Genomic DNA, 22,021 nt, shown 5'->3' on the forward strand with positions numbered 1-22,021 from the left:
GGCAGTGCACAATAGAAAGTTGTTTTCACATATCCATACATTAAAACATTGATTGTAACCATTATATATATGTGCTTCAGCCTACAGTTTAGACCTATTGTCTTATGTATGACCCTCTGTCCTGCGTGACAGTGAATACCAGCATTATCCTCACTTTAATAAGACTTTATCAAAATCCTCAGATTAGGGAAAATTGTAATTATTTTTGTCAATAAAGATGTCAATAATAATAATCAACTGAGAAAATCAAAGAGTGACCGCCCAGAGCCATGCTGGCCGGGAGCGACACTGTATCCACCTCTATGAGTCAGCTGACTCCTCTCTTTCAAATATCTCAAGCTCATATACAGACATATCTCGATCAAGAACTTCTAATTCATATATCAACAAAATAAAGACTATAATACACAACCTTACATATCAATAATTCAGTACATTAAAGATTATATAATGATATAAAAATATGTGAACAAAGAATTCATATTAGCAAGACATGGCAACACTGGCGGGAGAGGGGAGGAGGGGTTAAGGGAGGATTTCAAGACGTCTGCCAGCCAGCCATTATACATAAGTATACATGAATACAATATAAAGTATATATATATAAAACATGTGTATCAAAACCATGTTTATGTGGTATACATCTCACAGTGCCAAATTATAATTTAATGTTAGAGGACAATGTAATGAACAATAATGAAAGGAAATTACACAGTATACATGACAGTAATACATCCGAGACCTAAATTTATACATTCTCCATCATAGTTCACATAATATTTCCTATACAGCATTATGTAGCATTCCATAATATAAGTATATACGGATGTTTTTCGAGCTACATGACATTAGGCTACTGATATTCACTAGACTTCTAATATATATCCACAAATACATGGCAAGGACTTATGGTACAGATATATAATATACATAGATATATGTGGAATACAATGGCAATACACATTTAATACTAGTGTGTTGTCGAAAAAAGAATTACTACATAAATTAATATTCATGACACTAGGCTAATCAGCCAAGACATCACTATACAGTTTGAGCACATCATACACCAGCTACAGTATGATCATACTGGTGTATGTGTGGTCATACCACCTCACACCCATATGGTAATATCACAACACACCATGGTCCAGTATGGTAAGATCACAACACACCATGGACCATTATGGTAATATCACAACACACCATGGTCCAGTATGGTAAAATCACAACACACCATGGTCCAGTATGGTAATATCACAACACACCATGGTACAGTATGGTAATATCAGAACACACCATGGACCAGTATGGTAATATCACAACACACCATGGTCCAGTATGGTAATATCACAACACACCATGGTCCAGTATGGTAATATCACAACACACCATGGTCCAGTATGGTAATATCACAACACACACCATGGACCAGTATGGTAATATCACAACACACCATGGTCCAGTATGGTAATATGACAACACACCATGGACCAGTATGGTAATATCACAACACACACTATGGACCAGTATGGTAATATCACAACACACACCATGGACCAGTATGGTAATATCACAACACACCATGGTCCAGTATGGTAATATCACAACACACCAAGGTCCAGTATGGTAATATCACAACACACCATGGCGGTAATATCACAACACACCATGGTCCAGTATGGTAATATCACAACACACCATGGACCAGTATGGTAATATCACAACACACCATGGACCAGTATGGTAATATCACAACACACCATGGACCAGTATGGTAATATCATAACACACCACGGACCAGTATGGTAATATCACAACACACCATGGTCCAGTATGGTAATATCACAACACACACCATGGACCAGTATGGTAATATCACAACACACCAAGGTCCAGTATGGTAATATCACAACACACCATGGCGGTAATATCACAACACACCATGGTCCAGTATGGTAATATCACAACACACCATTGACCAGTATGGTAATATCACAACACACCATGGACCAGTATGGTAATATCACAACACACCACGGACCAGTATGGTAATATCACAACACACCATGGTCCAGTATGGTAATATCTCAACACACCATGGACCAGTATGGTAATATGACAACACACCATGGACCAGTATGGTAATATCACAACACACCACGGACCAGTATGGTAATATCACAACACACCATGGTCCAGTATGGTAATATCACAACACACCATGGTCCAGTATGGTAATATGACAACACACCATGGACCAGTATGGTAATATCACAACACACACCATGGACCAGTATGGTAATATCATAACACACACCATGGACCAGTATGGTAATATCACAACACACCAAGGTCCAGTATGGTAATATCACAACACACCATGGCGGTAATATCACAACACACCATGGTCCAGTATGGTAATATCACAACACACCATGGACCAGTATGGTAATATCACAACACACCATGGACCAGTATGGTAATATCACAACACACCATGGACCAGTATGGTAATATCACAACACACACCATGGACCAGTATGGTAATATCACAACACACCAAGGTCCAGTATGGTAATATCACAACACACCATGGCGGTAATATCACAACACACCATGGTCCAGTATGGTAATATCACAACACACCATGGACCAGTATGGTAATATCACAACACACCATGGACCAGTATGGTAATATCACAACACACCACGGACCAGTATGGTAATATCACAACACACCATGGTCCAGTATGGTAATATCTCAACACACCATGGACCAGTATGGTAATATGACAACACACCATGGACCAGTATGGTAATATCACAACACACCACGGACCAGTATGGTAATATCACAACACACCAGGGTCCAGTATGGTAATATCACAACACACCACGGACCAGTGTGGTAATATCACAACACACCATGGTCCAGTATGGTAATATCACAACACACCATGGACCAGTATGGTAATATGACAACACACCATGGTCCAGTATGGTAATATCACAACACACCATGGACCAGTATGGTAATATGACAACACACCATGGTCCAGTATGGTAATATCACAACACACCATGGACCAGTATGGTAATATCACAACACACCATGGTCCAGTATGGTAATATGACAACACACCATGGACCAGTATGGTAATATGACAACACACCATGGTCCAGTATGGTAATATCACAACACACCATGGACCAGTATGGTAATACCACAACACACCATGGACCAGTATGGTAATATCACAACACACCATGGACCAGTATGGTAATATCACAACACACCATGGACCAGTATGGTAATATCACAACACACCATGGTACAGTATGGTAATATCACAACACACCATGGTCCAGTATGGTAATATCACAACACACCATGGACCAGTATGGTAATATCACAACACACCATGGTCCAGTATGGTAATATCACAACACACCATGGACCAGTATGGTAATATCACAACACACCATGGTCCAGTATGGTAATATCACAACACACCATGGTACAGTATGGTAATATCACAACACACCATGGACCAGTATGGTAATATCACAACACACCATGGACCAGTATGGTAATATCACAACACACCATGGACCAGTATGGTAATATCACAACACACCATGGTCCAGTATGGTAATATCACAACACACCATGGACCAGTATGGTAATATCACAACACACCATGGACCAGTATGGTAATATCACAACACACCATGGACCAGTATGGTAATATCACAACACACCATGGTCCAGTATGGTAATATCACAACACACCATGGTACAGTATGGTAATATCACAACACACCATGGTCCAGTATGGTAATATCACAACACACCATGGACCAGTATGGTAATATCACAACACACCATGGACCAGTATGGTAATATCACAACACACCATGGTCCAGTATGGTAATATCACAACACACCATGGTCCAGTATGGTAATATCACAACACACCTGAGTGATTGTGATATAACTGTGATAGTATGGTGGTGATATAGCAGTGACAGTAAGGTATTGGTGTTGTTGCAATGATAGTGATATATCAGTGAATGTAAGAAGGAAAAAATATCAGTGTGAGGTGATAATGCAGAGACAGTGAAATGATGTTGGTGTAGCAGTGACAGTGTTATGTGATAGTGAGCAGTTGGTGGTATAACAGTGGCAACAGCTGTCATATAGTGACACCAACAATTTGTTACTCAACATGGTCAGTATATGACCCCAAGTGTGGGGCCTGAGGTGATGGTGATATATAGAGGTGATAGTGAAGCTATAGTGATACAGCAATGATAGGTTACAGTACTGAGAAGATATAGCATTGATGGTGATACAGCCGTGATTGTCAGGTATATGATACCAAAGTATAAATACCAAAGATAGTGAAGTTATGATGATATAGTGATAAAGGTCTGTCCTTAAATTACATTGGCATCAAAACACGCAGTCCATGGTGATGCAGGAGTGATGGTGATGGTACAGTGAACTAGAGTGGCAGCACAACACAGTAGTGATGGTACAGTGAACTAGAGTGGCAGCACAACACAGTAGTGATGGTACAGTGAACTAGAGTGGCAGCACAACACCACAGTAGTGATGGTGGTGGTACAGTGAACTAAAGTGGAAGCACAACATCACAGTAGTGATGGTGATGGTACAGTGAACTAGAGTGGCAGCACAACACCACAGTAGTGACAGTGATGGTACAGTGAACTAGAGTGGCAGCACAACACCACAGTAGTGATGGTGATGGTACAGTGAACTAGAGCGGCAGCACAACACCACAGTAGTGATGGTGATAGTACAGTGAACTAAAGTGGAAGCACAACATCACAGTAGTGATGGTGGTGGTACAGTGAACTAGAGTGGCAGCATAATACCACAGTAGTGATGGTGGTGGTACAGTGAACTAGAGAGGCAGCACAACACCACAGTAGTGATGGTGCTGGTACAGTGAACTAGAGTGGCAGCACAACACCACAGTAGTGATGGTGATGGTACAGTGAACTAGAGTGGCAGCACAACACCACAGTAGTGATGGTGGTGGTACAGTGAACTATACTGGCAGCACAACACCACAGTAGTGATGGTGGTGGTACAGTGAACTATAGTGGCAGCACAACACTACAGTAGTGATGGTGATGGTACAGTGAACTAGAGTGGCAGCACAACACCACAGTAGTGATGGTGATGGTACAGTGAACTAGAGTGGCAGCACAACACCACAGTAGTGATGGTGATGGTACAGTGAACCAGAGTGGCAGCACAACACCACAGTAGTGATGGTGGTGGTACAGTGAACTAGAGTGGCAGCACAACACCACAGTAGTGATGGTGATGGTACAGTGAACTAGAGTGGCAGCACAACACCACAGTAGTGATGATGGTGGTACAGTGAACTAGAGTGGCAGCACAACACCACAGTAGTGATGGTGGTGGTACAGTGAACTAGAGTGGCAGCACAACACCACAGTAGTGATGGTGGTGGTACAGTGAACTAGAGTGGCAGCACAACACCACAGTCCACCACAGTCACCTGCGTAATGTCACTGTGGTTGACTGCTGCCCTCACCACATCCAGGCCGCTCACCACATCACCGAAGACATTTGGCCACTGGCAACAATCCTGGCGGTCCCTGGTGATGATGACGAACTGGGCACACCTGGGACCCCTCGGCCCACCCCTGGCCAACACAGCTCCTGCCCGGCGTGACTCCCGGTACTGCCCCTGGAGGTCAGGCAGCAGTGGGGCTCCTCCCTCACCATCATTACTCTCGTAGTCTCCGCCCCCCACACACTCCCACTGACTACCCTTGTACACCACCTCCAACAGTTTAGTGTTGCGGTAGGTGTGGCCCTGCTGGCCCGTACACAACAACACAAACTGTCTGGCCAGCGGAGTGTCAGGGGTCAGCCGGATGGTGACCCGCCCTCTTGTTGACCCCGCCCACCCGAGGTCAAGGAACGCCAGGGTGCAGGAGGGCTCCAGCACGCCCACAACCTCACTCTCCTGCAGGAAATGAAATAAATCATGCTGATAACTGTATAACAAAATGTTATCATATTAGTTATCACAACTCAGTCAGTAATGTCAGTAAGACTAGTGGGTGTAATAAAGTAACCTGGAGGGTGTGGGCGTGGGCGGGCGTGGGCTGACGCAGGAGTGAGTGGAGGTACAGCTGTCCGTCTTGTAGAGTTATCCTGGCGGAGCGGCGGCCATCTTGGTCTTCCTGGACGGCCAACACCCGGCCAGCCTCCACCAGCCTCTTGACGGCCACCACCCGGCCAGCCTCCACCAGCCTCTTGACGGGCTCACTCATCCTGCGGAGGTCCTCAACCTGTGGACAGTGTCAGCCCCATTATCAGCTGTGGTCAGTATCAGCCCCATTATATCCTGTGGGCAGTATCAGCCCCATTATGCTGGACCTGTAGCTCCAGCCCCCCTCTACTGGCAGGGGGTTGGTGCTGGACCTGTAGCTCCTACCCCTCTCTACTGGTAGGGGGTTGGTGCTGAACCTGTAGCTTCAGCCCCCCTCTACTGGCAGGGGGTTGGTGCTGGACCTGTAGCTCCAGCCCCCCTCTACTGGTAGGGGGATGGTGCTGGGCCTGTAGCTCCAGCCCCCCTCTACTGGCAGGGGGTTGGTGCTGGACCTGTAGCTCCTACCCCTCTCTACTGGTAGGGGGTTGGTGCTGGACCTGTAGTTTCAGCCCTCCTCTAATGGCAGGGGGCTGGTGCTGGACCTGTAGCTTCAGCCCTCCCTCTACTGGCAGGGGGCTGGTGCTGGACCTGTAGCTCCAGCCCCCCTCTACTGGCAGGGGTTGGTGCTGGACCTGTAGCTCCTACCCCTCTCTACTGGTAGGGGGTTGGTGCTGGACCTGTAGCTTCAGCCCCCCTCTACTGGCAGGGGGTTGGTGCTGGACCTGTAGCTCCAGCCCTCCTCTAATGGCAGGGGGGTTGGTGCTGGATCTGTAGCTCCAACCCCCCTCTACTGGCAGGGGGCTGGTGCTGGACCTGTAACTCCAACCCCAATCTACTGGCAGGGGGTTGGTGCTGGGCCTGTAGCTCCAGCCCCCCTCTACTGGCAGGGGGTTGGTGCTGGACCTGTAGCTCCTACCCCTCTCTACTGGTAGGGGGTTGGTGCTGGACCTGTAGCTTCAGCCCTCCTCTAATGGCAGGGGGCTGGTGCTGGACCTGTAGCTTCAGCCCTCCCTCTACTGGCAGGGGGCTGGTGCTGGACCTGTAGCTCCAGCCCCCCTCTACTGGCAGGGGGTTGGTGCTGGACCTGTAGCTCCTACCCCTCTCTACTGGTAGGGGGTTGGTGCTGGACCTGTAGCTTCAGCCCCCCTCTACTGGCAGGGGGTTGGTGCTGGACCTGTAGCTCCAGCCCCCCTCTACTGGCAGGGGGTTGGTGCTGGACCTGTAGCTCCTACCCCTCTCTACTGGTAGGGGGTTGGTGCTGGACCTGTAGCTTCAGCCCCCCTCTACTGGCAGGGGGTTGGTGCTGGACCTGTAGCTCCAGCCCTCCTCTAATGGCAGGGGGGTTGGTGCTGGATCTGTAGCTCCAACCCCCCTCTACTGGCAGGGGGCTGGTGCTGGACCTGTAACTCCAACCCCAATCTACTGGCAGGGGGTTGGTGCTGGACCTGTAGCTCCAGCCCCCCCTCTACTGGTAGGGGGATGGTGCTGGACCTGTAGCTGCAGGCCCCTTCTCCTGGCAGGGGGTTGGTGCTGATCCTCTACCTCCAGCCCCACTCTACTGGCAGGGGGGTGGGTCCTGGACCTGTAGCTCCAGCCCCCCCCCCTCTACTGGCAAGGGGGGGGGGGGGTTGGTCATGGACCTGTAGCTCCAGCCCCCCCTCTACAGACAAGGGATTGGTGCTTGACCTGTAGCTCCTACCCCTCTCTACTGGCAGGGGGTTGGTGCCGGGCCTGTAGCTCCAGCCCCCCTATACTGGCAGGGGGTTGTGCTGGACCTGTAGCTCCTACCCCCCTCTACTGGCAGGGGGTTGGTGCTGGACCTGTAGCTCCTACCCCCCTCTACTGGCAGGGGATTGGAGTTGGACCTGTACCTCCAGCCCCCCCTCTACTGGCAGGGGGTTGGTGCTGGACCTGTAGCTCCTACCCCTCTCTACTGGCAGGGGGTTGGTGCTGGGCCTGTAGCTCCAGCCCCCCTCTACTGGCAGGGGGTTGGTGCTGAACCTGTAGCTCCAGCCCTCCTCTACTGGCAGGGGGTTGGTGCTGGACCTGTAGCTCCTACCCCCCTCTACTGGCAGGGGATTGGAGTTGGACCTGTACCTCCAGCCCCCCCTCTACTGGCAGGGGGTTGGTGCTGGACCTGTAGCTCCTACCCCTCTCTACTGGCAGGGGGTTGGTGCTGGGCCTGTAGCTCCAGCCCCCCTCTACTGGCAGGGGGTTGGTGCTGGACCTGTAGCTCCTACCCCTCTCTACTGGTAGGGGGTTGGTGCTGGACCTGTAGTTTCAGCCCTCCTCTAATGGCAGGGGGCTGGTGCTGGACCTGTAGCTTCAGCCCTCCCTCTACTGGCAGGGGGCTGGTGCTGGACCTGTAGCTCCAGCCCCCCTCTACTGGCAGGGGTTGGTGCTGGACCTGTAGCTCCTACCCCTCTCTACTGGTAGGGGGTTGGTGCTGGACCTGTAGCTTCAGCCCCCCTCTACTGGCAGGGGGTTGGTGCTGGACCTGTAGCTCCAGCCCTCCTCTAATGGCAGGGGGGTTGGTGCTGGATCTGTAGCTCCAACCCCCCTCTACTGGCAGGGGGCTGGTGCTGGACCTGTAACTCCAACCCCAATCTACTGGCAGGGGGTTGGTGCTGGGCCTGTAGCTCCAGCCCCCCTCTACTGGCAGGGGGTTGGTGCTGGACCTGTAGCTCCTACCCCTCTCTACTGGTAGGGGGTTGGTGCTGGACCTGTAGCTTCAGCCCTCCTCTAATGGCAGGGGGCTGGTGCTGGACCTGTAGCTTCAGCCCTCCCTCTACTGGCAGGGGGCTGGTGCTGGACCTGTAGCTCCAGCCCCCCTCTACTGGCAGGGGGTTGGTGCTGGACCTGTAGCTCCTACCCCTCTCTACTGGTAGGGGGTTGGTGCTGGACCTGTAGCTTCAGCCCCCCTCTACTGGCAGGGGGTTGGTGCTGGACCTGTAGCTCCAGCCCCCCTCTACTGGCAGGGGGTTGGTGCTGGACCTGTAGCTCCTACCCCTCTCTACTGGTAGGGGGTTGGTGCTGGACCTGTAGCTTCAGCCCCCCTCTACTGGCAGGGGGTTGGTGCTGGACCTGTAGCTCCAGCCCTCCTCTAATGGCAGGGGGGTTGGTGCTGGATCTGTAGCTCCAACCCCCCTCTACTGGCAGGGGGCTGGTGCTGGACCTGTAACTCCAACCACAATCTACTGGCAGGGGGTTGGTGCTGGACCTGTAGCTCCAGCCCCCCCTCTACTGGTAGGGGGATGGTGCTGGACCTGTAGCTGCAGGCCCCTTCTCCTGGCAGGGGGTTGGTGCTGATCCTCTACCTCCAGCCCACTCTACTGGCAGGGGGGTGGGTCCTGGACCTGTAGCTCCAGCCCCCCCCCCTCTACTGGCAAGGGGGGGGGGTTGGTCATGGACCTGTAGCTCCAGCCCCCCCTCTACAGACAAGGGATTGGTGCTTGACCTGTAGCTCCTACCCCTCTCTACTGGCAGGGGGTTGGTGCCGGGCCTGTAGCTCCAGCCCCCCTATACTGGCAGGGGGTTGTGCTGGACCTGTAGCTCCTACCCCCCTCTACTGGCAGGGGGTTGGTGCTGGACCTGTAGCTCCTACCCCCCTCTACTGGCAGGGGATTGGAGTTGGACCTGTACCTCCAGCCCCCCCTCTACTGGCAGGGGGTTGGTGCTGGACCTGTAGCTCCTACCCCTCTCTACTGGCAGGGGGTTGGTGCTGGGCCTGTAGCTCCAGCCCCCCTCTACTGGCAGGGGGTTGGTGCTGAACCTGTAGCTCCAGCCCTCCTCTACTGGCAGGGGGTTGGTGCTGGATCTGTAGCTCCTACCCCCCTCAACTGGCAGGGGGTTGGTGCTGGGCCTGTAGCTCCAGCCCCCCTCTACTGGCAGGGGATTGGAGTTGGACCTGTACCTCCAGCCCCCCTCTACTGGCAGGGGGTTGGTGCTGGACCTGTAGCTCCAACACCTCCCCCCCCCCTCCCTACAGGCAGGGGGTTGGTGCTGGACCTGTAGCTCCAGCCCTCCCGCCCTCTACTGGCAGGGGGGGGGGTGATGGTGCTGGACCTGTAGCCCAAGCCCCCCTTCTACTGGCAGGGGGTTGGTGCTGGACCTGTAGCCACAGCCCCCTCTACTCATAGGGGGGGGGGGAAGGTGCTGGACCTGTAGCCCCAGCCCCCTTTTACTGACAGGGGGTTGGTGTTGGACCTATAGCTCCAGCCCCACTCTACTGGCAGGGGGGGATGGTGCTGGACCTGTAGCTACAGCCCCACTCTACTGGCAAGGGGTTGGTGCTGGACCTGTAGCTACAGCCCCCCTCTAGTAGCAGGGGGTTGGTCCTGGACCTGTAGCTCCAGCCCCCCTCTACTAACAGGGGGTTTGTGCTGGACCTGTAGCCCCAGCCCCCCCTCTACTGGCAAGGGGTTGGTCCTGGACCTGTAGCTCCAGCCCCCCCCCCCCTCTACTGGCAGGGGGTTGGTGCGGGACCTGTAGCTCCAGCCCCCCTCTACTAGCAGGGGGTTTGTGCTGGACCTGTAGCCCCAGCCCCCCCTCTACTGGCAAGGGGTTGGTCCTGGACCTGTAGCTCCAGCCCCCCTCTACTGGCAGGGGGTTGGTGCTGGACCTGTAGCTCCAGCCCCCCCCCCCACTACTGGCAGGGGGTTGGTGCTGGACCTGTAGCTTCTGCCCCCCCTCTACTGGAAGGGGATTAGAGATGGACCTATAGCTCCAGCCCCCCCTCTACGGGCAGGGGGTTGATGTTGGACCTGAAGCTCCAGCCCACCTCTACTGGCAGGTTTTTTTTTGCTGGACCTGTAGGTCCCCCCCCCCTCCCTACTGGAAGGGGGATTGGTGCTGGACCTGTAGCTCCAGCCCACCTCTACTGGCATGTGGTTAATATTGGATCTGTAGATCCAACCCCCCTCTAGTGGCAGGGGGGGTTGGCGATGGACTTGTAGCTCCAGCCCCCTCTACTGGCAGGGGGTTGGTACTGGACCTGTAGCTCCACCCCCTCCCCTCTCTACTGGCAGGGGGTTGGTGCTGGACCTGAAGCTCCAGCCCCCCCCCCTCTACTGGCAGGGGGTTGGTTCTGGACCTGTAGCTCCAGCCCCACCCCTCTAGTGGCAGGGGATTGGCGCTTAACTTGTAGCTCCTGGCCCCTTCTACTGGCAGGGGGTTGGAGCTGTACCTGTAGCTCCAGCCCCCCTCTAATGGCAGGGGGGAGGATGGTGCTGGACCTGTAGCCCCAGCCCCCTGCTAATGGCAGTGGGTTGGTGCTATACCAGAAGCTTAAGCCCCCCCTCCACTGGCAGGGGATTAGTGCTGGACCTGTAGCTCCAGCCCCCTCCCCCCCTACTCTACTGGCAGGTGGGGTTGGTACTGGACCAGTAACTCCAGCCCCCCCCCTCTCCACTGGCAAGGGGTTGGTGCTGGACCTGTAGCTCCAGCCCCCCCCCCCTCGACTGGCAGGGGTTTGGTGCTGGACCTGTAGTCCAGCCCCCCTTCTCTTGGAAAGGTGTTGGTGCTGGTCCTGTAGCTTCAGCCCTCTTCTAATGGCAGGGGGCAGGTGTTGGACCTGTAGCTCCAGCCCCCCTCTACTGGCAGGGTATTGGTTCTGGACCTGTTTCTCCAGCCCCCCTCTACTGGCAGGGCGTTGGTGCTGGACCTGTAGCTCCATCCTTCCTTTACTGGCAGGGGGTTGGTGCTGGACCTGTAGCTCCAGCTCCCCTCTACTGGCAGGGGGTTGGTGCTGGATCTGTAGCTTCATCCCTCCTCTACTACTTGCAGGGGGTTGGTTCTGGTCCTATAGCTCCAACCTCCCATCTACTGGCAAGGGTTAGTGCTGAACCTGTAGCTCCAGCCCCCACCCCTCTACTGGCAAGGGGGTTGGTGCTGGACCTGTATCTCCAGCCCCCTTCTCCCTGCAGGAGGTTGGTGCTGGACATGTAGCTCCAGCCCCCCTCTACTGGCAGGGAATTGGAGCTGGACCTGTAGCTTCAGCCCCCTCTACTGGCAGGGGGTTGGTGCTGGACCTGTAGCTTCAGCCCCCCTCTACTGGCAGGGGGTTGGAGCTGGACCTGTAGCTCCAGCCTCCCTCTACTGGCAGTGGGTTGGTGCTGGACCGGTAGCTCCAGGCCCTCCTCTACTAGAAGGGGGGGTTGGTGCTGGACCTGTAGTTCCAACCCCCCTCTATTGGCAGGGGGTTGGTGCTGGACCTGTAGCTCCCGCCCCCCTCTACTAGCAGGGGGGGTTGGTGGTGGACCTGTAGCTCCAGCCCCCTCTCTACTGACCGGGGGTTGGGGCTGGACCTGCAGCTCCAGCCCCCCTCTAGTGGCAGAGAGTTGGTGCTGGACCTGTAGCGTTAGCCCCTCTCTACTGGCAGGTGGTCGGTGCTGGACCTGTAGTTCCAGCCCCCACTCTACTAGCAGGGGGTTGGTGCTGGACCTGTAGCTCCCGCCCCCCCTCTACTGGCAGGGGTTTGGTGCTAGACCTGTAGCTCCCGCCCACGTCTACTGGCAAGGGGTTGGTGCTGGACCTGTAGCTCCAGCCTCTCTCTACTGGCAGGGGGTTGGTGCTGAACCAGTAGTTCCAACCTCCCTCTACTGGCAGAGGGAGGTTGGAAGGTTGCTGCTGGACCTGTAGCTTCAGCCCCCCTCTACTGGCAGGGGGTTGGAGCTGGACCTGTAGCTCCAGCCCCCCTCTGCTGGCAGGGAGTTGGTGCTGGACCTGTAACTCCAGGCCCTCCTCTACTAGCAGGGGGGGTTGGGGCTGGACCTGTAGCTCCAGCCCCCCTCTACTGGAAGGGGGTTGCTGCTTGACCTGTAGCTCCAGCCCCCCTCTAGTGGCAGAGAGTTGGTGCTGGACCTGTAGCGCTAGCCCCTCTCTACTGGCAGGTGGTTGGTGCTGGACCTGTAGTTCCAGCCCCCCTCTACTGGCAGGCGGTTGGTGCTGGACCTTTAGCTCCCGCCCACGTCTACTGACAAGGGGTTGGTGTTGGACCTGTAGCTCCAGCCCCCCTCTACTGGCAAGGGGTTGATGCTGGACCTGTAGCGCCAGCACCCCTGTACTGGCAGGGGGTTGGTGCTAGACCTGTAGCTCCAGCCCCCCCACCTTCTACTGGCAGGAGGTTGGTGCTGGACCTGTAGCTCCAGCCCCCCTCTACTGGCAGGGGGTTATTGCTTGACATGTAGCTCCAGCCCCTCTCTACTGGCAGGGGGTTGTTGCTGGACCTGTAGCTCCAGCCCCCCCCCCTCTACTGCCAGGTGGTTGGTGTTGGACCTGTAGTTCCAGCCCGTTTCTACTGGCAGGGGGTTGGTGTTGGACCTGTAGCTCCAGCCCCCCTCTACTGGCAGGGGGTTGGTGTTGGACCTGTAGCTCCAGCCCCCTCTCTACTGGCAGGGGGTTGGTGTTGGACCTGTAGCTCCAGCCCCCCTCTACTGGCAGGGGGTTGGTGCTGGACCTGTAGCTCCAGCCACTCTTTACTGGCAGAGGGTTGGTGCTGGACCTGTAGCTCCAGCCCCTCTTTACTGGCAGGGGGTTGGTGTTGGACCTATAGGTACAGCCCACCTCTACTGGCAAGGGGTTGGGGCTGGACCTGTAGTTCCAGGCCCCCCTCTACTGGCAGGAGGTTGCTGCTTGACCTGTAGCTCCAGCCCCCCTCTACTAACAGGGGTTGGGGCTGGTTGATACCTGGTTGATTGTGTTCTGGGAGTTCTTCTACTCCCCAAGCACAGCCAGAGGCTAGACTTGACTTGTGAGAGTTTGGTCCACCAGGCTGTTGCTTGGAGCGGCCCGCAGGCCCACATACCCACCACAGCCTGGCTGGTCCGGCACTCTTTGAAGGAAACAATCTAGTTTCCTCTTGAAGATGTCCACGGTTGTTCCTGTACTATTTCTGAAACTGGACCTGTAGTTCCAGCCCCCCTCTACTGGCAGGGGGGTTGGTGTTGGACCTGTAGTTCCAGCCCCCCTCTACTGGCAGGGGGGGTTGGTGGTGGACCTGTAGCTCCAGCCCCCTCTCTACTGACCGGGGGTTGGGGCTGGACCTGCAGCTCCAGCCCCCCTCTAGTGGCAGAGAGTTGGTGCTGGACCTGTAGCGTTAGCCCCTCTCTACTGGCAGGTGGTCGGTGCTGGACCTGTAGTTCCAGCCCCCACTCTACTAGCAGGGGGTTGGTGCTGGACCTGTAGCTCCCGCCCCCCCTCTACTGGCAGGGGTTTGGTGCTAGACCTGTAGCTCCCGCCCACGTCTACTGGCAAGGGGTTGGTGCTGGACCTGTAGCTCCAGCCTCTCTCTACTGGCAGGGGGTTGGTGCTGAACCAGTAGTTCCAACCTCCCTCTACTGGCAGAGGGAGGTTGGAAGGTTGCTGCTGGACCTGTAGCTTCAGCCACCCTCTACTGGCAGGGGGTTGGAGCTGGACCTGTAGCTCCAGCCCCCCTCTGCTGGCAGGGAGTTGGTGCTGGACCTGTAACTCCAGGCCCTCCTCTACTAGCAGGGGGGGTTGGGGCTGGACCTGTAGCTCCAGCCCCCCTCTACTGGAAGGGGGTTGCTGCTTGACCTGTAGCTCCAGCCCCCCTCTAGTGGCAGAGAGTTGGTGCTGGACCTGTAGCGCTAGCCCCTCTCTACTGGCAGGTGGTTGGTGCTGGACCTGTAGTTCCAGCCCCCCTCTACTGGCAGGCGGTTGGTGCTGGACCTTTAGCTCCCGCCCACGTCTACTGACAAGGGGTTGGTGTTGGACCTGTAGCTCCAGCCCCCCTCTACTGGCAAGGGGTTGATGCTGGACCTGTAGCGCCAGCACCCCTGTACTGGCAGGGGGTTGGTGCTAGACCTGTAGCTCCAGCCCCCCCACCTTCTACTGGCAGGAGGTTGGTGCTGGACCTGTAGCTCCAGCCCCCCTCTACTGGCAGGGGGTTATTGCTTGACATGTAGCTCCAGCCCCTCTCTACTGGCAGGGGGTTGTTGCTGGACCTGTAGCTCCAGCCCCCCCCCCCCTCTACTGCCAGGTGGTTGGTGTTGGACCTGTAGTTCCAGCCCGTTTCTACTGGCAGGGGGTTGGTGTTGGACCTGTAGCTCCAGCCCCCCTCTACTGGCAGGGGGTTGGTGTTGGACCTGTAGCTCCAGCCCCCCTCTACTGGCAGGGGGTTGGTGTTGGACCTGTAGCTCCAGCCCCCCTCTACTGGCAGGGGGTTGGTGCTGGACCTGTAGCTCCAGCCACTCTTTACTGGCAGAGGGTTGGTGCTGGACCTGTAGCTCCAGCCCCTCTTTACTGGCAGGGGGTTGGTGTTGGACCTATAGGTACAGCCCACCTCTACTGGCAAGGGGTTGGGGCTGGACCTGTAGTTCCAGGCCCCCCTCTACTGGCAGGAGGTTGCTGCTTGACCTGTAGCTCCAGCCCCCCTCTACTAACAGGGGTTGGGGCTGGTTGATACCTGGTTGATTGTGTTCTGGGAGTTCTTCTACTCCCCAAGCACAGCCAGAGGCTAGACTTGACTTGTGAGAGTTTGGTCCACCAGGCTGTTGCTTGGAGCGGCCCGCAGGCCCACATACCCACCACAGCCTGGCTGGTCCGGCACTCTTTGAAGGAAACAATCTAGTTTCCTCTTGAAGATGTCCACGGTTGTTCCTGTACTATTTCTGAAACTGGACCTGTAGTTCCAGCCCCCCTCTACTGGCAGGGGGGTTGGTGTTGGACCTGTAGTTCCAGCCCCCCTCTACTGGCAGGGGGTTGGTGCTGGACCTGTAGCTCCAGACCCCCCCCCCATCAAATGGCAGAGGAAGGTTGGTGCTGGACCTGTAGTTTCAGCCCCCCTCTACTGGCAGGAGGTTGGTGCTGGACCTGTAGCTCGAAGCCCCCCTCTCCACTGGCAGGGGATTGGTGCTGGACCTGTAGCTCCAACCCTCTTCTACTGGCAGGGGGTAGTGCTGGACCTGTAGCTCCAAGCCCTTCTCTACTGGCAGTGGGTTGGTGCTGGACCTGTAGCTCCAGCCCTCCTCTACTGGCAGGGGGTTAGTGCTGGACCTGTAGCTCCAGCCCCTCTCTACTGGCAGGGGATGGTGTTGGGCCTGTAGCTCCAGCCCCCCCTCTACAGGCAGGGTGTTGGTGCTGCACATGTAGCTCCAGCCCCTCTACTGACAGGGGGTTGCTGCTTGACCTGTAGCTCCAGCCCCCTCTACTGGCAGGGGGTTGGTGCTGGACCTGTAGCTCCAGCCCCGCCTTCCCCCCCCCTTCATATGACAGAGAGAGGGTGGTGCTGGACCTGTTGCTCCAAGCCCCCTTTACTGGCAGGGGGTTGGTGCTGGACCAGTAGCTTCAACCTCCTTCTACTGGCAGGGGGTTGGTTCTGGACCTGTAGCTCCAGCCCCCCTCTACTGGCAGGGGGTTGCTCCTGGACCTCTAGCTCCAGCCCAACCCCCCTCAACTGGCAGGGGGGGTTGGTGCTGGACCTGTAGTTCCAGCCCTTCCTCTCCTAGCAGGGGGTTGGTATTGGACCTGTAGCTCCAGCACCCCTATACTGGCAGGGGGTTGGTGTTGGACCTGTAGCTACAGCCCACCTCTACGGGCAGGGGGTTGGTGCTAGACGTGTAGCTTCAGCCCTCCTCTACTGGAAGGGGGTTGGTGCTGGACCTGTAGCTCCAGCCCTCCTCTACTGGCAGGGGGTTGGTGCTGGACCTGTAGCTCCAGCCCCCTTCTCCTGGCAGGGGGTTGGTGCTGGACCTGTAGCTCCAGCCCCCTTCTCCTGGCAGGGGGTTGGTGCTGGACATGTAGCTCCAGCCCCCCTCAACTGGCAAGGGGTTGGTGCTGAACCTGTAGCTCCAGCCCCCTCTACTGGCAGGGGGTTGGTGCTGGACCTGTAGCTCCATTCCTTCTCTACTAGAAGAGGGTTTGTGTTAAACCTGTAGCTCCACCCCCGATCTACTGGCAAGGGGTTGGTGCTGAACCTGTAGCTCCAGTCCCCCTCTACTGGCAGGGGGTTGGTGCTGAACCTGTAGCTCCAGCTCCCCTCTACTGGCATGGGGTTGGTGCTGGACATGTAGCTCCACCCCCCCCCCCTCCTCTACTAGCAGGGCGTTGGTGCTGGTCCTGTAGCTTCAGCCCCCCTCTACTGGAAGGGGGTTAGTGCTGGACCTGTCGCTCCATCCCTTCTTTACTGGCAGGGGGTTAGTGCTGGACCTGTAGCTCCAGCCCTCCTCTAATGGCAGGTGGTTGGGGCTGGACCTGTAGCTTCAGCCCTCTTCTAATGGCAGGGGGCAGGTGTTGGACCTGTAGCTCCAGCCCCCCTCTACTGGCAGGGCGTTGGTGCTGGACCTGTAGCTTCAGCCCCCCTCTACTGGCAGGGGGTTGGTGCTGGACCTGTTGCTCCAGCCCCCCTCTACTGGCAGGGGGTTGGTGCTGGACCTGTTGCTCCAGCCCCCCTACTGGCAAGGGGGTTGGTGGTGAACCTGTAGCTCCAGCCCCCCCTCGACTGGCAGGGGGTTGGTGCTGGATCTGTAGCTCCAACCCCCCTCTACTGGTAGGGCGTTGGTGCTGGTCCTGTAGCTTCAGCCCTCCTCTAATGGCAGGGGGTTGGTGCTGGACCTGTAGCTTCAGCCCTCTTCTAATGGCAGGGGGCAGGTGTTGGACCTGTAGCTCCAGCCCCCCTCTACTGGCAGGGTATTGGTTATGGACCTGTGTCTCCAGCCCCCCTCTACTGGCAGGGCGTTGGTGTTGGACCTGTTGCTCCATCCTTCCATTACTGGCAGGGGGTTGGTGCTGGACCTGTAGCTCCAGCTCCCCTCTACTGGCAGTTGGTTGGTGCTGGACCTGTAGCTCCAGCCCCGCTCTATTGGCAGGGGGGTTGGTGCTGGATCTGTAGCTTCATCCATCCTCTACTACTTGCAGGGGGTTAGTTCTGGTCCTGTAGCTCCAACCTCCCATCTACTGGCAAGGGTTGGTGCTGAACCTGTAGCTCCAGCCCCCACCCCTCTACTGGCAAGGGGGTTGGTGCTGGACCTGTAGCTCCAGCCCCCTCTCTACTGGCAGGTGGTTGGTGCCGGACCTGTAGCTCCAACCCCCTCTACTGGCAGGGGGTTGGTGCTGGACCTGTAGCTCCAGCCACCACCCCTCTACTGGCAAGGGGGTTGGTGCTGGACCTGTAGCTCCAGCCCCCTTCTCCCTGCAGAGGGTTGGTGCTGGACATGTAGCTCCAGCCCTCCTGTAATGGCAGGGGGTTGGTGCTGGACCTGTAGCTCCAGCCCCCCCTCTACTGGCAGGGTATTGGTGCTGAACCTGTTTCTCCAGCCCCCCTCTACTGGCAGGGCGTTGGTGCTGGACCTGTAGCTCCATCCTTCCTTTACTGGCAGGGGGTTGGTGCTGGACCTGTAGCTCCAGCCCCCCTCTACTGGCAGGGGGTTGGCGCTGGACCTGTAGCTCTTGCCCCGCCCTCTACTAGCAGGGGGGTTGGTGTTGGACCTGTAGCTTCAGCCTTCCTCTAATGAGAGGGGTGTTGGTGCTGAATCTGTAGCCGCAGCCCCCCTCTACTGGCAGGGGGTTGGTGCTGGACCTGTAGCTTCAGCCCTCCTCTACTGGCAGTGGGTTAGTGCTGAACCTGTGCGCTCCAGCCCCCCCCCCCCTCTCTACTGGCAAGGGGTTGGTGCTGAACCTGTAGCTCTAGTTCCCCTCTACTGGCAGGGGTTTGGTGCTGGACCTGTAGTTCTAGCCCCACTCTACTGGCAGGAGGTTGGTGCTGGACCTGTAGCTCCAGCCCCCCTACTGGCAGGGGGTTGGTGCTGGACCTGTAGCTCCAGCCCCCTCTACTGGCAGGGTGGTTGGTGCTGGACCTGTAGCTCCAGGCCTCTTTACTGGCAGGGGGTTGGTGCCGAACCTGTAGCTCCCGCCCCCCCTCTACTGGCAAGGGGTTGGTGCTGGACCTGTAGCTCCAGCCCCCCTCTACTGGCAGGGGGTTGGTGCTAGACCTGTAGCTCCAGCCCCCCTCTACTGGCAGGGGGTTGGTGCTGGCATTGTTTGGGAGTTTATTGGCAGTTTCAAGGCTTCAGTCTCTTCGAACCCAGCAGTGGTCTGTTTTGGTTCACTGTCTTCCTGGATGCTTTCCCGGTAGGTTGGTGGAGTGTCACCCGGTCTCTGCGCCTCTGTGAGGGGCCCAGGATCCCGGGTTCAATAGAGGATCACAGGTTCAATCTTTATGCAGGACGGAAATGATTCACATATTTCTTTTCACCTGTTTCTGTTGTTCACCTACCAGTAAATGTTTACCAGGAGTTAGGCAACTATTGTGTATTGTATGTTAAAGAAAGTCAGTAGTTGACCTTGGGGAACCTCCATAAACCTAAGAACAGGCTTCCTCTCCTCAAAACGCAACTCAATATCTTGTGATATGAACCACGAGAGAAAATAAAAAACTTACTGTTAATTGCTTCTGGGGGATCTCTCCAGTGATTTCCTGAACTTTATTGATGATGCTGGAGGCTGAGTCTCCCAGGTGTACGGGGTCAGCTGTGGCACCTGTCTCTGTGGTCGTCATCTCCAGGGCCTCCCTGATGGTCTCCTGCACCTGTCATTACCAACACAAACATTAATGGTGGAGGCTGAGTCTCCCAGGTGTATGGGGTCAGCTGTGGCACCTGTCTCTGTGGTCATCATCTCCAGGGCCTCCCTGATGGTCTCCTGCACCTGTCATTACCAACACAAACATTAATGGTGGAACCTGGACTATAATGAAGCATCAGGCTCTGAGTAAAGTAACTGGACTATAATGAAGCATCAGGCTCTGAGTAAAGTAACTGGACTATAATGAAGCATCAGGCTCTGAGTAAAGTAACTGGACTATAATGAAGCATCATGCTCTGAGTAAAGTAACTGGACTATAATGAAGCATCAGGCTCTGAGTAAAGTAACTGGACTATAATGAAGCATCAGGCTCTGAGTAAAGTAACTGAAAAATATAAGTAATAGTGTTTCTCTACACCAGGGGTCTCCAAACTTTTCAATGTAAGGGCCACATTATATATTTCCCATATTTATGCGGGCCGGAGGAATAAAAAATAAAATTGCTATTTTGTATAACTAAGATAAAGGCATTGTCAAAATACAGAGAAAAGAATATTGTACAGTGTTTGTGCTCCCTGAAACGGTAGCAGCGAAGCCCCACTCGCCCTCCATCCCCACAATATACAGTTATACACAACTGATTGGTTGTAATGCACAACACATACCTACCAGTATTAGTATCTGTGCGTCACACTATCGAGAGAGAGGAAAACTGACTCGGGGTGAGCGCCACCAGTCAGCAGCCCCAGCTTTGAATAATTCTGTGATGCCATTCGTACGATAATTATTTTTTCAAGGCCACCACACAGGGATTTGTTTGGAGGGCCGGATGAAATTATGTGGCGGGCCGGATGTGGCCCGCGGGCCATAGTTTGGAGACCCCTGCTCTACACTGACCACAGTGTAGAGAAACACCAAGATGACAGTTGACTTTATTAATAAAAATGTTTCAGGTGTTAGAGCAAAAAGTTTCCTATATATAAAGTCAACTCTCATCTTGATGTGTGTCCATGTCAAAAGTGTTTATATAGAGGCAATACTACACTCAGTTGGGTGAGAACAATGTGACCTTCAGCAGCGTACCTTCACTGAGGTGTGGACAGTCTTGACATCTGGGAAGAGTTCCTGGCACTTCCGGACCCAATCTTCTACCTTCATCTTGTACTCATCAGCTGTGTCTATGGTTGTGCCAACCTCCTGTGGGGTGTTGACTGTGTCGAGGTTCCCCAACATGGCCTGCAGCTGAGTCTTCCCTTCCTCTCCTTGTGTTGTCATATCCACCACACTGGTATCCTCCAGTTCCAAGAGCTTCATTGCTGACTTATTCTGCTCTACCAGAGCATAGAGTCTGTCCTGGAGCTGGAGGTGATGAGTCTTCCAGTCCCCCAGCTGCCCCCGGTACTCCCCCAGCTGGGACAGTACCTCTTCAGAACTAGTAATGAGGCGGCTGATGCTGCTCATCTGCTCCTGCACCATGGAACGTAATGTCTTACTGATGCCTCTGGTGGGACCTTCATAAGGTTTTGCTGGCACTACTTCCTCAGTTGTTAGCTGGGTATTTTTTAGTTTCCTAACAAAAGCCTCCACAGCATAGCTAATTGGGAACTGAGTAGCAGCTGTGGCAGCGTGCTCGGCACGGCAGCTGGGGCAGGTCAGCTGACCATTCTTGATAGCATTGTCAATACACTGGGAGCAGAATGTGTGGCCACATGGCAGTGTGCGAGGTCGTAGCCGATTTTCGTCATAATCGTTAAAACACACTGAACATTCCTCTGGCTTGTTATCCTGTGGAAAAGAATGTTTAGTTTGCTAGATGTATTTACAACTAAAACTAATATTACAGTACTTTATTTACTAATACAAATTACATAATATTTTTATACATTCATTGCATTAGCTATTTCAAAGCAGGGTTAATATTACTGACAGATTAACACATTCACAGCAAGGCCAATATTTTTTATAAACATATCCCGGAGTATGGGATAATATATTTTGGTAACATATTGCAGCAGCTGGGCTGTTTGTAAGCCGTACCCGAGAGTACAGACTAACAAAACACGTCCTTACTTTATTATGAATAATGGAAGGAAATGTATGTATCGTATGTGATAATGGGGGAAGGATCAAGTATTCTTAGTCTAAGTTGGACAATAAGTGCACTGTGGGTTACATCTTAACACATGGGTTTTATTGAACAACTCTGGATTATTTTACACTTACTATGGGAATACACAATTACGTTACAGGACTGTTGA

At 54.6% G+C, this 22,021-nt stretch overlaps 1 protein-coding gene across 1 annotated transcript in view; it reads right to left on the bottom strand.

Annotated features, from left to right (window-relative positions):
- Positions 1 to 3,650: 3,650 nt before the first annotated feature.
- LOC138352925 (uncharacterized) overlaps positions 3,651 to 22,021 on the bottom strand; it is a 59,212-nt gene continuing 40,841 nt past the window's right edge. Inside the window, exons 3-6 of the mRNA XM_069305577.1 lie at positions 20,847 to 21,548; positions 19,621 to 19,767; positions 6,148 to 6,363; positions 3,651 to 6,035 (exon numbers count right to left, since the gene is read on the bottom strand). Coding sequence (XP_069161678.1) covers positions 5,523 to 6,035; positions 6,148 to 6,363; positions 19,621 to 19,767; positions 20,847 to 21,548 — 1,578 coding nt within the window. The 3' untranslated portion in view covers positions 3,651 to 5,522. The remainder of the gene's footprint in view (positions 6,036 to 6,147; positions 6,364 to 19,620; positions 19,768 to 20,846; positions 21,549 to 22,021) is intronic.

This window comes from Procambarus clarkii, chromosome 55, assembly GCF_040958095.1.
Source record: "Procambarus clarkii isolate CNS0578487 chromosome 55, FALCON_Pclarkii_2.0, whole genome shotgun sequence".
NCBI classification, from domain to species: Eukaryota; Metazoa; Arthropoda; class Malacostraca; order Decapoda; family Cambaridae; genus Procambarus; species Procambarus clarkii.